This window comes from Salvia splendens, chromosome 3, assembly GCF_004379255.2.
Source record: "Salvia splendens isolate huo1 chromosome 3, SspV2, whole genome shotgun sequence".
Taxonomy (NCBI): domain Eukaryota; kingdom Viridiplantae; phylum Streptophyta; class Magnoliopsida; order Lamiales; family Lamiaceae; genus Salvia; species Salvia splendens.
The window spans coordinates 38,670,300-38,690,358 of NC_056034.1; the positions used below are offsets into that span (position 1 = coordinate 38,670,300).

The 20,059-nt window shown below is 35.6% G+C and overlaps 1 protein-coding gene and 1 long non-coding RNA gene across 2 annotated transcripts; one reads left to right on the forward strand and one right to left on the reverse strand.

Moving 5' to 3' along the window:
• The first annotated feature begins 6,717 nt into the window (after window positions 1-6,717).
• LOC121796986 (nuclear transcription factor Y subunit B-5-like) lies at window positions 6,718-7,234 on the forward strand. Its single transcript, XM_042195735.1, has one exon. The coding sequence runs from the start codon at window positions 6,752-6,754 to the stop codon at window positions 7,232-7,234; it is 483 nt and encodes a 160-aa protein (XP_042051669.1). The 5' UTR covers window positions 6,718-6,751.
• A 2,749-nt stretch (window positions 7,235-9,983) lies between these two features.
• Window positions 9,984-12,226, reverse strand: LOC121793936. The gene is made up of 3 exons (XR_006049198.1): window positions 11,610-12,226; window positions 10,706-10,770; window positions 9,984-10,280 (listed from the first exon to the last, which is right to left on the reverse strand). It is a non-coding gene; the product is annotated as an uncharacterized LOC121793936 (long non-coding RNA).
• Between the last annotated feature and the right edge of the window lie 7,833 nt (window positions 12,227-20,059).

The following is a 20,059-nucleotide window of genomic DNA, read 5'->3' on the forward strand; positions in this document are numbered from 1 at the left end:
TTCAGCCAATTTACCAGAGCAAACCCCCACTCGAGGGAGGGTTCCACTTGCCCACCTCCTTTAAGCGACTCGGCGTGCCGGAGTAGTCCCCCCGTGGCTCTAATACCACTGTAGGGATCAGACTACCCGGATTCACTAATTACCGAGACATCTTTGGTCTTGTACAATATAGCTCAGTCAAACTATCACCCTCGCGACTGCTTTTATACAAGTAAGGTCTAGCTATTACAACAGATATAGCTAACTATCTCGGACCACAACACTCCTGGACCCGAAGCTCCAAGAACCACCGAAAACCCTGCACACTAGAAACCCTAGTTAGTAACACAATAGAAAATCCTCTCGGATCTAAACAAATAACGCAGGTTAAAGAGAGAAATCATAGGAATCGCATAGATCTTGTAGCTATGGCTCAGCCACCCGCTAATAGTACAGATCTATTCACCAAAATCACGATCCAAGGGAGTAACGTTGAATCCAACCGTGAAACTCTTCACACACAACGGATTACAACCCCAAACCACTCCACTATACCGGATCTATCCACTCTCGGGACCACTCACATAGAAAACCTCTCAACAAGAAACCCTAACTTCTCTGGTACTCAAGCAACCGAACCAGTTGCTTATCCTCACCCACACACACGTTTAGTCACTCAAATATCCGTGATAAATCGTAGTGAAACACCAGAGAATCATCATCAGAGAAGAAAACCAAGGGAAACTCAAACAGACGAGAAAATGAGAGAGTCAGAATGAAGTGAAACGGCAGAGAGGAGAGAAAGGGGTATATCATCCGGGGTTTGGGCTAGAGCAAACACAAGCCCGCACCATTACCTAGGTCAAAAATAAATCCCAGGCCCAACAATAATAGTCCACTAACAAATCAGCCCATATAATCAACAATATCATGTTTGTGTTATCATCTATATGAGTTACTTGAAGTAACCGACATTCTTTAAAGTGCCACAATAACGTTACTTGAACTAACTGACATTCTTAAAGTGCCACAATAACTTACTGGTATGACATTTTCACTTCGACCTATTAATCGAAAATTGAAGTTATAAATTCTATAAATAGTAGTACTCCATATAAGAGATCTGACAAGTGGATTTACTCAAGACAAAAAAGTCCTAAAACTATAATTTTATTAATAAGAAACAACTGCTTTTGGTATAGTGCCTAAGAAAATAAACAATGTTTTCACCTCTTAAATGTTTGATGAGCGGTCCATTGGGCTTATACATTATAAAATTGTAAAGCCTTCTTATGGGCCAACCGAGTTGAATAGCTCATCTTTTCTCTCTTCCATCTCATTAAATGCGACATTCCAATACTACTAATATTTACTAAAAATATCACCAACTTAATAACAGCTAGATACATAGCATGTTAATGAAGGCATTGATTGGTATGGCAAAATTGATTTAATATTGAAGCAAACTTCTCCAAGATTGGTCAAGCCCTAGTCATGAACAGCTCCACGATCCAATTATAATTAAATAAAGTTAAAATAATCAGCAATAGTACAAAATAAAGGAGTTGAAATGGAATCTTCTCAAAATAAGGGCTGTGCGGGCCATAGAATATTCCTATGACTTCTCTAGCATTGGTTGTAATTTAATAATTTGAAACAATTGTTTCCCTTTCAAACCCTGTTTTTCCTCATATAATTAAAATCCATTTTATATTATAAAGTTTTAGTTTTCTTTTTTGTTTTAGAAAATGTAGTGATGAATTAGACAAAAGAGGACTGCCAAGGAATCACCAACATGAACCAAAGTATAATGTGGGTGCACTTAAAAAGAGGAACTACTACTTTATTGCACCAACATGACATCTGTTTAATATCAACTTGTTGATTATTTTTTTTTCTCTTTTTTACTATTGATACTAATTTTACACAGTAATATGTATTTATGAGAAGTATCAAATGAATCTTTTTTAGTGAACTATAAATTGATCAGTATTAATTAATCATCAAAACTCCTCCTTAGTCCTTATAACTAGTAATGAACTGGTTTAATATTTACTTTATTGTGAATATGGCATCTGTAATTGATCAAGTTGTCTTTTCCTTTGTTCTGGCTTGGTTGAATATCCATAAACCCCACGACCTTGGAACATGCGAATGCATTCATTCAAAACAAATTAAACTAATTTATATCTATTTATTTAATTTGTCCACTTGCAAACTAACAAATTCGAATTCTTAATCATCATCACCATGAGCCCATGACTTAGATAATCATCATACAAAATAAATTCGATTCCATCTGACATCTGTGCGATTGAAGTATGTATGAGTCCGCAAAGTTTTAATTAATTCTCTCATATATTTTTTTGCAATATTGATTTACTTGGGATTTAAAGTACCTTTCTCTTCGATATAATTATGATTTAACGTATAAAAAAATTGTATAAAATTTATTTTAATTAAATACGTGAATTGATATATGCTAAAATTATTTTCATGAAATGAATAAAAGAAATAACTACAAGTCTATATCATTAAATCTTCGTATGATTATCATTAAAATAAGATGCATTGCAGAGTACATACTCATGAAACCGAAAAAAATATACATGCTCTATAAAATGCAGTATCATTGTAATTAATGATGCTACGTATACACAGTATTTTGGAATACAAAGATCAATTATTCAATTGTGGGAGAATACTTCTAGTTCTATCTAATCCTGTACCTATACATTTAGGTGGCGTTCGGTTGCCATGGCTAATATCATGAGACTATCCATCTAGGATTAAGTTGTGGGATTATTTTAATTGGAGGGGGGAGGCTATGACTAATTATCATGAGACTATCCATCTAGGATTAAGTTGAAGGGTTCAATCTTATGAACCAAACATGATACATATTTAATCATGAGATTTAATCTTGCCAACCGAACACCCCTTAATATATACTAGTACTTCTTTTAATTTTATAATCAACATCGTCATATTCTTCAATTTTGAACTCTTGGATGATTGTGGATTTTAAAAATTTAAACAAAGTGATATCAAAATCATGTCCATATAGACGCATCATGTATAAATTATGGATATGAATGTACAAATACGTATAATTGTGGAAGCATGCCTAAGTCCAAAATAACACTATGTTTATCTTAATACTCATACTATGTTTATCTTAATAGTAGTACTATAACTATACTATTTTTGTGGGGAAGTGGGTGATTAGGACAAACTGTCAGAATCCAAATTTTCTACGGTTATGAAGATGACAGAATAATTACCAAAAGCAAGTGGGATTAATTTGACCCAAAATTATGCATCAATAAGATGAAAATCCATATCAAGAACATATGTAAAATGTTTTCTTCTTAGCAGTTTTTTGTATTTACATTTTGTGCCGTTTTTTGCATTTTTAGTTCATCATCTATTTATCTTGAGTGTTTTGTGTATCACGTCAAAAAAAAATTGGTCCTTTAAGAAACTAGCTAGAGTTACAATTCCATGACAAAATCGTATGGATTTGCATGTTTTCAGATCATTCAGATATTTTTTTTTATTAATTATCAATATCCTACAGATTTAATGCTAAATGTCCAATTTTAATAGTTTAGGATATGACTATGCTTTTCTCTTTTGATTAGGTATATCAGTAATGGAACATACACATGATCATTTGGAATAAATAATTTGTCATATTGGAACACATTGTTTTGCAACTACATTACTAAGGTACAAGAATCTCCAGATGTATTTTGTCCGAGGTTAATTATATTCTAGAGAATCATCTAGTTTTATTTTACATGTCATTGTGGATTCAAGCCCGAGAATACCTTTGACCACATGAATTAACCACTCTATTGCTTGATCAATTATTACTACATGATTTAAGCTATTAACTGAAGTTGACTTTTAGATTTTTCTGTCTTTTTGCCATTTTTTTCCATATGTTTATTGAGATTCGTGTCTAATTTCAACTATTTGTATTCGTTCTTTGAGGAGTTTCTTAGGTATACCGTTTCACTAGTACTATGAGCTTACTCTTAGTGCATAATTAAAAAAATGATTTTTTTTATATTAAACATAATGTCCTTATAATTTTTTTAAAATTATAATTTTTAATTTTGACTAAATATGGACTATTTATCCTCATCCAAAATACAAATTTATCCAACATAATAAAACAAGGAGATATCTTAAATAAGATATCAAATTAAATCAAACTAAGTTATATTTCGACATATTTATACAAAAAAGCTATGTACAATTAAGGTATATCATTTCGTTGTTATTTATATTTGTAGACATTATGATATACCTATAACTACATGGAAATATACATTTACATCATTCGTGAGTATCAAGCTCGTTTAATGCACGTTCTGCGTTGTTTGTCCGTTTTATTCATTTAGTTTGATTCTAATACATAAAAAAATATCATTAATATTTTTAATTTTACAATTTTTATAAAAATCAAAGTTTTGATTTGTGTTTTCTCTATAACTTCAAATAAAAGTATAAAATCGTACCAAGGCTATAAAGTCAAACATATTCTTTGGGAGGATGGATTCTTACCTGGCGAAATAGTTAGCAAGCACTAAACATACTTTAACACTAAGATAGATATTATTACCTGTCAGCTCCCATTTGCAGCCAAAAGTGCCACAATTTATGGCTCTTAAGTTTAGCAAAATGTCGCATCAATATATATATATATAGAGTCGTGATCAGATGATAACCCCTAAATATCGTAATAACCCTATAACCAAATCTGGACCACACATATTTCTAATCATGCGGTTGAGATTCAAACTTAGATTTACTTCATAAAAAAAAGTGCGGGGGTAAAACTGTCATTTCCCTCATTTAATTTCTGAATTTCGCCATATATCACGTAAAATGATAAAATGATAGGTATATTGCATAGAATGATAGTTTTGCCGGATAGAATGATACTCTGACTTGATAAAATGATACTTTTAACTGACTGATAAAATGATAGGTTTATTGCATAGAATGATAGTTTTGCCAGATAGAATGATACTCTGAGTTGATAAAATGATACTTTTGACTGACTACTAAAATGATAAAATGATAGGTTTATTGCATAGAATGATAGTTTTGCCGGATAGAATGATACTCTGAGTTGATAAAATGATACTTTTGACCGACTGATAAAATGATAGGTTTATTGCATAGAATGATAGTTTTGCCGGATAGAATGATACTCTGAGTTGATAAAATGATACTTTTGACCGACTGATAAAATGATAGGTTTATTGCTTATAATGATAGTTTTGCCGGATAGAATGATACTCTGAGTTGATAAAATGATACTTTTAGCTTATAAATGTTAGGTTTACTGCATAAAATGATAGTTTTGCCGGATAGAATGATACTTTCAGCCGATAGAATGATAGTTTTGCCGGGTAGAATCATACTTTCAGCCGATAGAATGATAGGTATTTTTGGTGTATACAATGACATTTTTGTTTAATAAAATGATACTTTTACCTGATAAAATGATAATCTAAGCGGATAAAATTACAGAAACCTTATAAAAATGATAGTTTTTCGGATATAATGATACTCTGAGTTGATAAAATGTTACTTTTAGCTTATAAATGTTAGGTTTATTGCATAAAATGATAGTTTTGCCGGATAGAATGATACTTTCAGCCGATAGAATGATAGTTTTGCCGGGTAGAATGATACTTTCAGCCGATAGAATGATAGGTATTTTTGGTGTATAAAATGACATTTTTGTTTAATAAAATGATACTTTTACCTGATGAAATGATAATCTAAGCGGATAAAATGATAATAACCGTATAAAAATGATAGTTTAGCTGAAGAAATTGCATATAAGCTGATAAAATGATACTTTAACGTGACAAAATGACATAAAACAGATAAAATGATAGTTTTGCCGGATAGAATGATACTTTCAGCCGATAGAATGATAGTTTTGTCGGGTAGAATGATACTTTCAGCCGATAGAATGATAGGTATTTTTGGTGTATAAAATAACATTTTTGTTTAATAAAATGATATTTTTACCTGATAAAATGATAATCTAAGCGGATAAAATGACAGTAACCTTATAAAAATGATAGTTTAGCTGAAGAAATTGCATATAAGAAGATAAAATGATACTTTAACGTGATAAAATGACATAAAACTGATAAAATAATAGTTTTGACGGATAGAATGATACTCTTAGTTGATAAAATGATACTTTTGACTGACTGATAAAATGATAAAATGATATATGTTAGGTTTATTGCATAGAATGATAGTTTTCCCGGATAGAATGATACTCTGAGTTGATAAAATGATACTTTTGACTGACTGATAAAATGATAAAATGAGCGAAATTCAGAAATTAAATGAGCGAAATTTGGATACGTAAATTTTATCATGAGCGAAATGACATATTTACCCCCGCGCTTTTTTTTATGAAGTAAATCTAAGTTTGAATATCAACCGCGTGATTTTAAAAATGTGTGGTCCAGATTTGGTTATAGGGTTAATACGGAAATTGGGGTTATAATGGATGAATTTTGTAGTTTAATATTTTATGTCGCTGGCCAAGTATCGTCACACGCCATAAGTTACCATCAAGGAAGGACACATGAAATATGACATAGAATATCTACAATCTACACACATATATATATACAAACACACAACACACACTATATCTATAGTTTGACCAAGAGATTAAAGACACTAAACACAGTTTCTTTAAAAAAAAATATTCTCCCTCAAGATGTCTGCCTCAAACAACAACAACAACAACGACGACAACGCATTCGAGTCTTCAAAGGCCGTGTTCTCGATAAGCATGGCGGAGAGCAGCTCGTCGACGAGCGAGCAGGAGAGGCTGCTGCCGATCGCGAACGTGGGGAGGATCATGAAGCAGATCCTGCCGCCCAATGCCAAGATCTCCAAGGAGGCCAAGGAGACGATGCAGGAATGCGTCTCTGAGTTTATCGGATTCGTCACCGGCGAGGCATCCGAGAAGTGCCGCAAGGAGCGCCGCAAGACGGTCAACGGGGACGACGTCTGCTGGGCAATGACGGCCCTGGGCTTCGACGACTACGCGCCGCCTCTCAAGAGGTATTTGGAGAGGTATAGAGAGATTGAAGTGAATAGGGCTAATCAGAATCGGGCTGCTAATACTGGAGAAAATGAAATGAATGACGATAATAATTTGTTATTTGATAAACCACAGAGGGATTCTGCTGGTTGAAAGGAAATTATATTGTTTTTTTTTTGGAGCTCAATTTTATGGTTTTTTGAGTAATTAGGGTTCTTGATCAGCTGTGAGTTTTGTTGCCTTGGGTTTTGAATGTAGTTCTTGAACATATATGCAAAAAAAGAGAGAATTTATTTTTTATTTTTTGGGGGTTTTTTTTTGTGAAAAAGTAGTGATGTATGTGTACAATCTGAGCTTATTGGCAAAGACCGCTTCTAAAGAAGAAGTATTGAAATTTAAGATTATACTTAATCTGATAGTTTGGTGTAGAGTTGGCCAATAATGATTCATCATTCAGGAGTAGTTGATTTGGGGTGGTAAGCACAAATGAGAAATTCCTTAATCTGGTTTCCTCCAACTATGGGTTCATGTAATAATTAAAGGATTTCTATATAGTATATGATTAGAAATTAGACGAGTTTTTCTTTATATAATCCAATTTGCAGGAACACTACTCTTTGTTTGGTTATTCTATGCAATAGTTCACTGAAGCTTATCACTCGCTATCTTCTAATGTAAAATTAACACATTCCAGATATACCTGATCTTGATTTGACGACAAAGCTCATTCATCCATTATATGAATCTTGTAGTGAAATGATCATAAACTTGAGGAGGGTTGTTACTTTTGTTGTCAATAGACGTTTAACCAAGTTCAATTTTGACTACATGTAAAGTAAATTGGAAGTGAGATTGTAGGGAAGTAAATTGGAAGTGGGATTGTAGGGATTAGATGTTGATGATTCACTAATTATATTATCGAGACCTCTTTATGGTTATTACAGAGAGATGAACAATCTCTCCTAACAACATACCAGTTATACAGCTATAAATCCAATACACATGCAAGATATAAGGAACCCTAGCTACACTTGAGTCTTGACCGACACAAACCCAAGGTATCCAATTGTATCACTTGCAAACTAAGTAGAGGAGTTAGTAGAACAAAGAAAGCAATCTGTACAAGAAAGAACAAACAACCACAAGCGAATATGCAAAGTGTATGGTGGCTCGGGTTGCACAACAAGTGCACCAACCAAGCAGCCCCTCCTTTAACCGAAACTGCACAACAACTTGACATTGTTGTTAATTTTGTTGTCAATAGTTATACATTTAATCAAATTTAATTTTGAATACACAAAGTAATGTGGAAGTGAGATTGTAGGGATCAAAACGTCAAGAATTCACTAATTACAGAGACCTCTTTATGTTTATTACGGAGAGATAAACAATCTCTCCAAACAACAGACACGTTACACGGCTTTAAGTCCAATACACAAGCAAGATAGAAGGAACCCCAGCTATACTTGAGTCTTGACCGACACAAGCCCAAGCTATCCAGTTATATCACTTGCACACTAAGTAGACGAGTTAGTAGCACAAAGAAAGAAGATCTTTACAGATTTATACAACAACTCCACCCGACCAAGCAACCCCTCCTTTAACCGAAAGTCACAAGGCGAACAACGTGGAACCAACACCGAAGTACCTGTCTCAGAAAACCCTAGGATTCACCAACTACTACTCACGGTCATTGCTACTGTTAGTATGCCTTGAATCTGTATAGTTTGCTGCTATGCTATGTTTCTGTTTTATGCCCTAATTGTTATATATGGCCTAGCCTGTCGTCTGTGTGCCTATTTATATTTATATTGAAATAGGGCACACAACTCTGTAATCCGAAAACAATCTGGGTACAATTTGTTCTCTGTTTCCTGTCCGTGGGCATAACATTGGTGAACCACGTAAATCAGTGTCTCTTTACATTTCTATTTGTCTCAACTCTATTATGTCATAACAGCTACAACACGCACAAACGCACAACACCGCTCAAAAACTCACAAGGCACTCAAGAACATTGGAAACTCTATGATCTCACAAGGAACCGTCAATATCTCCTCCGACTTAGCAGATTGAACACTCAAGTTCAATCAAGCATCGGACTTCGCAAGGAAACCCAAGATGTTACCTCTACTAGAGACGTCGTCGTTCTAAACTCACAAATTAAGAGATTTGATGGAGAGAGAAGGAGAGAGTTCTCGAGAGAAGTAGGAGAAAACCCTTGATCGCAGAGAGAGAGTCTGAAAATGAGTGAATAAGAATGAGACTAACGGATCACACAACAAACACAAAAGAGACCGGACGGCTCATAGATGTGATCCGCGTGGAGCAAAGACGTGGCAGCCATCGGGCGTACAAGGGAGTTGAGAACTGGCCAGCTGGGTTTGGGCAATACTAAACCACATTGGGCCCGTGACAAATAATTGTCGGGCCCAATAGAGATAGCCCATACTCCACATAGATTGTAAACTAAAATTTCCTTACATTAACTAAGCCAAATAGAATCAAACATGGAGAAGGCGATGGATTCCAAGAACATAAAGAGTATATCCTAAGCAATACCATCTATGGATTTGTTTCACGTGTCATGTTTCATGTGTCATGTTTTTTTTTTTATTTAGAAAATCAGGTAATTGAGATCATGTATCTCATTTTTGGAGTCGAATTATCTAATAGTTTCAGTTTCCAATTATTCTTTCTTCAATTTCAATATATAATGTATTAATTTGATTTTGAAATGATTAATTAGGGATTATAATTTCAATATCAATGTCACGACCGCCCTTTATGGTTAATAAATATGGGCGATCGTGATTAAAAGAACTCAGTAAACAGACGAAGAAAACTAGGGTTTCTATAAAAAGTTTGACCAATAATTAATATTTAAAAAAATGACCAAGGGTTTGACATTTATCCAAAAGATATCAAGTTTTCAAATATCCAAATAATTAGGTTCAAAGCTAAATAAATGATGAATAAAAAAATAATGTCTCAGCGGAAGCGTTCAAGAGAAAGAGTGACGTCATGTGTGGAGACACAACGACACTCGTAGTTCAAAGATAACCAAATAATACTTCAATTTTAACTGCTCAACACCACCAAATTATCCTCGCCGCTCAACCTGCACATAATCAAAGATAACCAAATAATACTTCAATTTTAACTGCTCAACACCACCAAATTCTCGTCGCCGCTCAACCTGCACATAAGGAAAACACATGGAGGGCTGAGTATTATAAAAATACTCAGTGGACTTATGCCGAAAACAAGTTATCAAAATAATATTTATCATGACATTCATAAGTAACCATCGGGGTTTTGCTTTAGAAAGGCCCGAGGCACTCAAAATCATTCCCATTGTAAAAAGTCGACTGATCAGTCATTTTCTCATAGACGTTAACCATATCTGCACATACATGACATGGAATGTGGCCACAAACCAAGTAACTAGACCAGCCAACTCATACGCTAGCACACGATCTACCATAGGTGTACACTAATCCAAGTAGGGTTTGCGGCCACATCAGATAGGCACGTTAAAATCAAATCACGGCATGATAAACATAGTTTCATTCCCATCGATAAAATATTTAGGACATTGTCCTTATTTAAAAGAAAGCTCACCTCGAGTGCTTAATCCACAAATATATTATTTCCCTTGATATCACGTCTTGTTTGCAAGGAATCACCTTTAACATTTAAATAACACATAGATCAACACAAGAATTCAAATAACAATTAAGATGCATGCATCCTAAGGCTTCAATTATTTTTATTGATAAGATTATAAATTCATCCAATTAGGACTTGATCTCTTCGATCAATTTCGGATTTAATCAACTCCGTTCAAGCTCTCACAATTATTTTAAAACAGTCCGACAAGAGAGAAAAACAAAGCAGCCCAACTCAAATACATATCGGCCCAAGAAATAAACATTAGAACAGTCCAATAAATAAATAGAATAAGATACTGCCAAGCCAAATTCAAAAACAGCATTAACCCAAAGAAAAGGAGAAGAAAACATGTATCCTCCCATTTTAAAACACGTACACCGTCCACTTCCATTTTAACTTATTCATCAGATAATGAGTAACACAATTTAAAAGTCAAATGCTCCATTTAAAAAAAAACACACGTACAACATCACATTCCATCTTTAAAAAAAAAGGATCCCAACTAATATTAATTGTTTTAAAACCATGGAAACAAATACTCCCTTTCCAGATCCGTCGTTTTCCTTCCCAAAAACACAACACGAATTGAAAAGAAATTAGAGTTCTGTCGCCCCGCAACAATCGACCGGTCACCGCCGCTGCTCCCTTCGTCGGCTCTCTGGCGACCTCGATCAACCTCGATTAGCCCCATTTTCCCCCATTAGAGGTGCGATCTTGATTTATTTAAGTCCAGTTCTTAATTCGGTTGCTTCGGTTATTCCGATTAGAGATTTATTTCAGATTAATAGACAGTAGTGTGGGATGTAGGGATGCAGCAGTATGAAATCGGATTTGGGTGGAAGGAGGTGTATACCTTCAACAATTTGGGACGAGTAGCTGCAAACAAAAGAGGTTGTGGCTTCTATCCTCCCTTCTCTCGGTTTCTGCCAGAAAGAGTTTCATGTGTCAAAAGAGAATTTATTTTGGAAGGGGATGATAGATTTCTCTGAAATTACCTCTGATCAGATTAGTAATGGAGACTAGCAATGGATTGAAAAGAGTGTGTGGCTTGGGAGCAGTCGATCCAACTTTCTGCCTCTCCTCTGTTCAAAATTTTTGATTGAGTTTGATTTGCGAAAGGAGTATTATAGAGATGAGGCGGCTGATTGATGGTTTAGATTTGGAAGAGATTCACGATTTGGAAGAGATTCACGAGAGTGGGATACAGGTTTTTTTTAACGTGGGAGAGAGGTGGATAATGGTTAATTAATTTCACAAAAATTAATTAGGATTGACTAATTTTATTTCTTTGAAATTTTATTTGCAGATCACATAGGAGAGGAAAATCTCTGTAGAATATTTATTTAAAATTTGAACTAAGGAAAGTCTTGGTGAAAGTCAAGAAGGAAAATATTTAATTGAATTAGTCTGATTCACGATCATTTGTATTTCACAATTTATTTTCCACGAGATTGGATTTTGTATTATTTATTTAATTTATCGGATCCAACACGGAATTGAGTCAAATAAATATTTCTCTCGGAAAGGAATTATTTAAATTTGCATTTGTGGTTTACTTCACAAATTTCGAGCTCCCATAACAAATTATCAATTATTCAAAAATAATTAAATTCATACCACATCAATTATTCAAAAGCAGTCACGTCACATATTCAACAAAGTTGACCCAGTCAAAAGCCCAACTCAAAATTAGGTCACGAAAAGTATCCAACAACAATTCCACTGGACAATTAATCCACGGATTTCGCAACATTAAAAGTATTAAATGCAAGTACTTTAGGGTTCGCAAATTAGGTTTCAAAAAGTGGGGCGTTACAATCAATCTCCGTCTCTAACAAGACAAAGCTAGGAAATTATAGTTGAAGGGGCAAAAATATACACATACAACTTTTTGTCATGGAAAAGCTCTAATATTTGTTCATCGACGACTCTAAACCCTTGTTTTTTTTTCTGCTTGTTCTTTAAAGAAAGGAAAAAACAATCTTCGTCTCTAACAAGACAAACCCTTGTTTTTTTCTGTTGATTGTGAATCAAGATCGAACAAGAACTAAGCTAAGGCTTTTGAGTTTGTAGAATGTACACTAGAATTACAAAAGGTAAAGAGAGAGATCTTATTGATGATCAAGAGTATTGTTACAAATCTAATCTGATTACAAAGCTACTCAAGCTAACTATATATACCAAGCTAAAATGAGTGAATGATGATTCACCTCATCGGTTGTAACCGAAAGAGAAACTGCCATAAACGGCTAGTTCCCTAACTAACATTCAAACTCTTTCTTATCCACTGCATGCATCCTCAACATACACTTGCATGCGCTCCATGCTCATTGCTATGCTCAGCCATGGATCCTTAACAATCTCCACCTTGGCTGATATAACAAAGACTAGAAATCTATCACACGTAAACCCACAAGTCTGCAGCAGTACTCGAACTTTTCCTTGCTCAATGGTTTAGCGAGCATGTCATCCGGGTTGTGTGCAGTGTCACTCTTCACTACCTTAACACTGTCACTCTCCACCTCGTCTCTTATAAAATGTAGCTTGACATCTATATGTTTGTTGTGTTCGTAAAACATTTGATGTCTAGCCAAACACAATGCTCCATTGTTATCACAATGGACTGTTACTGCACTTTGCTTGATTCCAAACTTTGAGATCAAACCCATCAGCCACTTGCTTTTCTTCACAGCCGATGTCAGAGCAATGTACTCTGCTTCTGTTGTTGAAAGTGCTACCACATCTTGCAAATTTGACTTCCAACACACAGCTAAACCAAACAAAGTGAACACATTTCCAGTTTATGACCTTCTTGTATCTAGATTGGCCACATAATCTGAGTCAAAGAAACCAATCAGTGGTTCTTGCTCATCTCCACCTTCATCAGTGAATAAAATAGTCAGTTTATCAGCCCCTTTCATATACCTCATGGTCCATTTTAGTGCATTCCAGTGTTGCCTTGCAAAATCTGATATATACCTACTTGTTGTACTTATAGCATGAGTTATATCTGGCCTAGTACATATCATGAGGTATATTATACTTCCAACTATGTTGGAATAAGGGATTAGTTCCATCTCCTTTCTTTCTGTCTCATTTTCTGCCTCTGCTCCTTTGACAACTTAAAATGCACTGTCAATGGTGTTGCTGTACTACTCATGTTTCCAACCTTGAATTTCTTCAAAATCTTTTGAATGTAGTAAGTTTGAAATAACCACAATTTTTTCTTGCTTCTGTCTCTGACTATATCCATCCCATGTATCCTCTTTGCAACTCCGAGATTCTTCATTTCAAAAGTTGCGATTAACTGAGCCTTCACTTTGCTGATATCAGTGGCATTTGATCCTGATATTAGCATATCATCCACATAAAGCAGTAGATATACAGGAGCCTTGTTCCCTTGCTTCTATATGAACACATAACTGTCATAAAGTGATCTGCATAATCCTAACTTAGCTAGACTTTCAGCAAATTTCAAGTACCATTGTCTGCTACTTTGTTTTAGGCCATAGATGCTCTTCTTGAGCATACAAACTTTCTGCTCTGAGGCAGGGACTTCAAAGCCTTGAGGCTGAGCCATATATATAGTTTCTTCCAAATCTCCATTCAAAAAGGTTGTCTTTACATCCAGCTGCTCCAACTCCCAATCTTTCATTGCAGCCACTGCCAACAAGACTCTAATGGAATTGTGCTTCACTACTGGAGAGAAAACCTCGTTGAAATCTATTCCCTCTTCTTGGTTAAAACCTTTTGCCACAAGCCTTGCTTTGAATCTGATATTTTGAGCCTGAGTGGATTCAATCTTCTTCTTGAAAACCCATATACAACCAATAATCTTTCTGGACTCATCCTTTTCTACCAGAATCCATGTTTTGTTGCTAATCAGTGACTCCAATTCTTCTTTCATTGCTTGAATCCACTGTTCCCTCTCTGAACTCCTCATAGCTTCCTCATAAGACATAGGTTCAAAGAATTCTAGTTGCTCAGCTATGTGCAGAGCATAAGAGAGCATGTGATAATCAGAGAATCTTGCTGGAGGATGCACATGATACGATCATGGAAGCCGTGCATCGAGGATTTTACATAAATCTGGATTCAACCAGTGATCAGCCTATCAAAATGACGTTAAAAATCTTTGAAACTATCAACAATGTCTTCTTCTTCGAAAGAACTTCGCGTGGGTACCTTGCACGCCTCAATCGGAGTCCGATAGAAGGAGTTATGGTCGTTTTACGAAAACCGCGCAGTGCAGAAAAGTTTCACCCGACCGGGTGAATTTCAAGGAGGATAAACCACCCAGCCGGGCATCATTTTCGGACCCATTCTGCCCCAGTGGGTCACCCAAGCCTTAAATAGTACTTTTCCTCATGTTTCATGGTTAGACTTTGATGAAAATAGATGGTTGAGAGATTTGTTCCTCTTGAAGAGGGTTTCTATCCAATTCCTAATTTTAGGTTGCTTGATCATCAATTGATTCAATCAAGTATGATCAAGTATAGGTATGCATCAAAGGGCTTGTGAATTCCTTTGAGTAGTGGAGCCATTAGTTGAAGATTACTTAAAGTGTTTTTTACATCAATGGATTTAGATAATATCAAATTCACTTTTCTTCATCTCTTGTCTTCCATCAAATCCTTTTGGATCTAGTTTTTGAAGGCTACATCCACCCTATCCTTTATTGTTTTTGTGTTTTTGTGTTCCAATTGAAGATCAAACATCATCAAATGGTATAAATCTTGGGTTAATGGATCACAATCAACTTGGATCCTTATCACTACATCTCCGCTCAGAACAATCTTTCCATTATTAGGCTCTATGCACCAAAGCCTGTAACCTTTAACACCTCTGGGGTAGCCAAGCATTATGCACTTTACAACTCTTGCACTGAGTGTTCCCTGCTTCTTGTGTGCATATGTTTTGCACCCAAAAGGCTTCACATTAATATATCCTGACTTCCCTCCGTACCACCTCTCATCTGGAATATCACCACCTATCCCTTAGGATGGACATTTGTTTATCAAATAAGTTGCAGTAGTTACAGCCTCAGCCCATAAATGCTTCTCCACCCCAGATGAAGACAGCATGCACCTAACCCATTCCATAAGTGTCATATTCATTCTCTCTGCCACTCTATTCTGTTGTGGATTGGCAGGGACTGTCTTGTGCCTCTTGATTCCCTTCTCATGACAGAAATTATCAAAATCATTTGACAAATATTCAAGGCTATTATCAATTCTCAAAATCTTTGGAGAGATCCCTTTCTCAGTTTCCATTTCTTTGCACCAAATCTTGAAAGTATTAAATGCATCAGACTTTTCTTTCAGCACATAGACGCATACTTTTCTAGAATAGTCATCTATAATCGACATATAATACTTCCCTCCTCCCATACTCTTCACTGGTGTAGGCCCCCAAAGATCTGAGTGTTTATAATCAAGAGGTGAGTTTGAGGTATGTTTACCTGTAGGAAATGAGAGCTTCTTAGCTTTCCCTAGCAAACAATCCTCACATGGCTGGAGTTTTTCATCTGAACTTGCATCAGTGGCCCCTCTCTTTATGAGTGCCTTCAATGTTCCCTCAGCTGTATGGCCTAACCTCAGATGCCTGCTTCTGAGAGCTAACTGCAACATTAGACCCTCCAGTTATCACAGTTGCTTGAAGATAGTAGAGGCTTCCCATTCTATGAGCAAGCATCTTCACCTCTGAGTCTTTACAAACTTTCATTTCCCCAGAAGTGAACAAATAACCCTTCCTTTCAAGAGTTCCAAGTGAGATTAAATTCCTTTTCACACCTGGAATAAATCTGACCTCTGACAAAATCCTCACAAAACCATCAAACATTCTCATCTTGATGTTGTCGATTCCTTTGATGTTACAAGAGATATTATTGCCAAGAAGAACAGATCCTTCGCAACTTCTCAGATCCTGGAACTAATCTGCATTCGGGCACATATGAAAAGAGCAACCAGAATCCATAATCCAAGAAACTCCTTCCCTTTTATCCATAACATTCATCACCTTAGAGGGTTCATCACCATCACTGCTAATAACGTTGCTGCTTGGCTGACTTTCTGCAACCCGCTTTCGCTTCCACGCGAAGCAATCCCTCTTCAAGTGTCCTGGCTTTTTACACCAGTGACATGAGCGTGTTTCCTTGGGCTCCATTTCCATCAGGCTTTGGCTCATCAAACTTCTTCTTGAACCTTTTCTTGTTGAACTTCTTTATGTTGAGAGATTCAGCCTGTGAATCTGGGCGCCTAACAGTTCCCTTCTGCAGCTCCTTAGCCATAAGAGCGGCATGAACTTCGGTCGGCGTGGTGGATTTGTCTCGGCCATAGAGGATTGCATCCTTCATTTGATCGTACGAACTCGGCAGAGCATTAAGAACAAGAATTGTCTTATCTTCGTCGCTGATCTTGACATCAATCGCCTCAAGATCATCAATGGATTTACTAAAATCCTCCAACTGATCAACAATAGACTTATCTTCGGCAAAGCAATAGGAATAAAGCCTCATTTTCATGTAGAGACGATTGGCTAAAGATTTAGCCATATAAACTTCATCAAGTTTATTCAAGATCGCAGCCGCGGTCTTCTCACCCTGCACTTCACGCAGCACCTTATCTCCAAGGCACAGAATCATAGTGTTGTGAGCTTTCAGCTGCATCTCCTCGAGCTTTGCATGCGTCTTCTCATCAAGCCCAGGCCCCTTCCCCTTTTCCTCTGCTTCTGCCGTAGATAGAACCGCAGCCAAACCTTGCTGCACTAGCACAGCTCTCATCTTCATCTTCATCTTCATCTTCCACGAGCCGTAATCATTCTTCCCCATGAACTTCTCTGCCTCTAGACGTGCTGCCATCGCAGCAATGAACCGATCAATAACTCGATTCCCACCGGACGGCGCCAATTGTTGATTGTGAATCAAGATCGAACAAGAACTAAGCTAAGGCTTTTGAGTTTGTAGAATATACACTAGAATTACCAAAGGTATAGAGAGAGATCTTATTGATGATCAAGAGTATTGTTACAAATCTAATCTGATTACAAAGCTACTCAACCTAACTATATACCAAGCTAAGATGAGTGAATGATGATTCACCTCATCGGCTGTAACCGAAAGAGAAACTGCCACAAACGGCTAGTTCCCTAACTAGCATTCAGACTCTTTCTTATCCACTCTATCCATCCTCACCATACGCTTGCATGCGCTCCATGCTCGTTGCTATGCTTAGCGATGTATCTTTAAATTATATTTTTTATTTAAAAATATAGGGGGCAATTTATTACTTAATTAATTATATTAAAATAATTTACTATATACTCCCTTCGTCCTTAAAAAATTGACTAGCTGTACTGTTTTATCATTTTGGGCCGTTTCCTAAAACTAAACCAAGTCTAAGTATCGAAAGTTTTTACGAATTACATACATGTCTTTGTTCCCTCCCAAGTACACGATACTTCCATCTCTATTCTGCATATGTATGCAATACGTATTAATTCTTGATTAATAGGAGTACTACGTATTAGTATAGTGACGAACTTGACCAACTCACTTTGATAATTTATCAAGCAGTTCCCAAAATACAATAACTTGATTGATGCATAGGAGAAATATGACAGATGTTGTTTGTGGTTTTCTGTACTTTTTAATGTTGTAAGATCTTTTTTTTTTGTAAAGCTCAAATTAATTTGTGTGTTTGTTTACTGAGCCACGTACCGTTTGTTTAGGCTGGAGCTGGACTTCTACTTTTCGGATGTAAAATAATTCACATCTCGTATTCGATACTTTGATTAGGCCAAGCCCAACCAATCGATTATTCAATTGTGTACCCATTTTAACAGAAAGTTGGGCCTAACACTACCAGGCATAATTATGAAATCTTTAAATAAATATCTTTAAGAAAATTGATTGATAATTTTTCATATATTTTTCCTAATACTCCCTCCGTCCCCGTTAATTGGCACCAATTTTCTTTTCGTTCATCCTCAATTAATTGACACCCTTACTACTTTTGTTAATAGACCTCACATTCCACTAACTCATTTCACTCACATTTTATTATTAAATTGATATATAAAAGTAGGACCTACTTTCCGCTAACTTTTTCTATCCAGTTTCCACTGCATTTCTCAAAGCCTGTGCCAAATCAACCGATGCTAATTAATGGAGGACAAAGGGAATATAAATTTACAATTTCTTATATTTCTATTTTTTTTCTCAGCAACACCGACAAGCAAAATACTTCCTCCGTCCAATAATAGGGGTCACATTTGGAGAGGACATTGGTCATAAGAAATGTAAAGAATAATGAGTTGGAAAAGTTAGTGAAATATGAGACTCATTTTTTATATTGATTTTTTAATAAAATGTGAGTGAAGAGAGTTAGTGTAATTTGGGATCTACTTGTTATTTTATTAATAACAAAAGTGAAATATAACTCTTATTGTATAATCGAATTGACAAAATTTGACTCTTATTGTGAGAGAGCGGTAATATATCATTGAGAAATCATATTGGGCTTATTCTCTCGTATAGAATTTTACTCATCAAACTCTGTTACCAGAAACTGTCAACTGTAACTAACAAACCCCACTCCAAATGAAAACAATTCCCAATATTACGTTGCAAACCTAATCTCATAATTTTATATCCTTCTAATGGAGTTGCTACCCTTCTCCAAAAACAATTTGTGTTTAGATAAAAACGGAACAACCGACAAATATTGAAGAATCTTCTTATGCACTTAATAATGTTACTTTCATAATTATTTTCATTTTTCGTGGACTGGATCATAATACTCTCATTCATCATAATTACGTGGCCTAAATCAGCATCGATCAAGAACCAACGATTGTTGAATGTATATAGGGCTGATAAGACTTACTCAAAATATGCCCAAAATTGTTGCGATTTCCTAGAACCTACTCCAATATTAGTATTATTGCCCAAAATCTGGATCATAACAAATCTTATAGACTCAAATTCTGCATTTATATAGGAATTTTATAGGGAAACGGTGCTTTAGTTTCAAATATAATATACAATACCATAGATTATGATATGTTTTTCGAGTGTCTCATTAGAAAAAAAAATCAGCCTTGAATTTGAGCAGTTGGCTGTGAAACATCTTCCCCGGAAAAAGGATGGTAATATTGGCATAAGTTTGACTGGCGTAATAGATTAATTTTTATGCATGAAACTATAAATTCAGAATTTATTAGTAATTTTTTACGCGTCGAGTTTATCACGTTATATTTATCATTTATGGAGAATGTTAATTGAAAATGTTGCAATTGACAGCA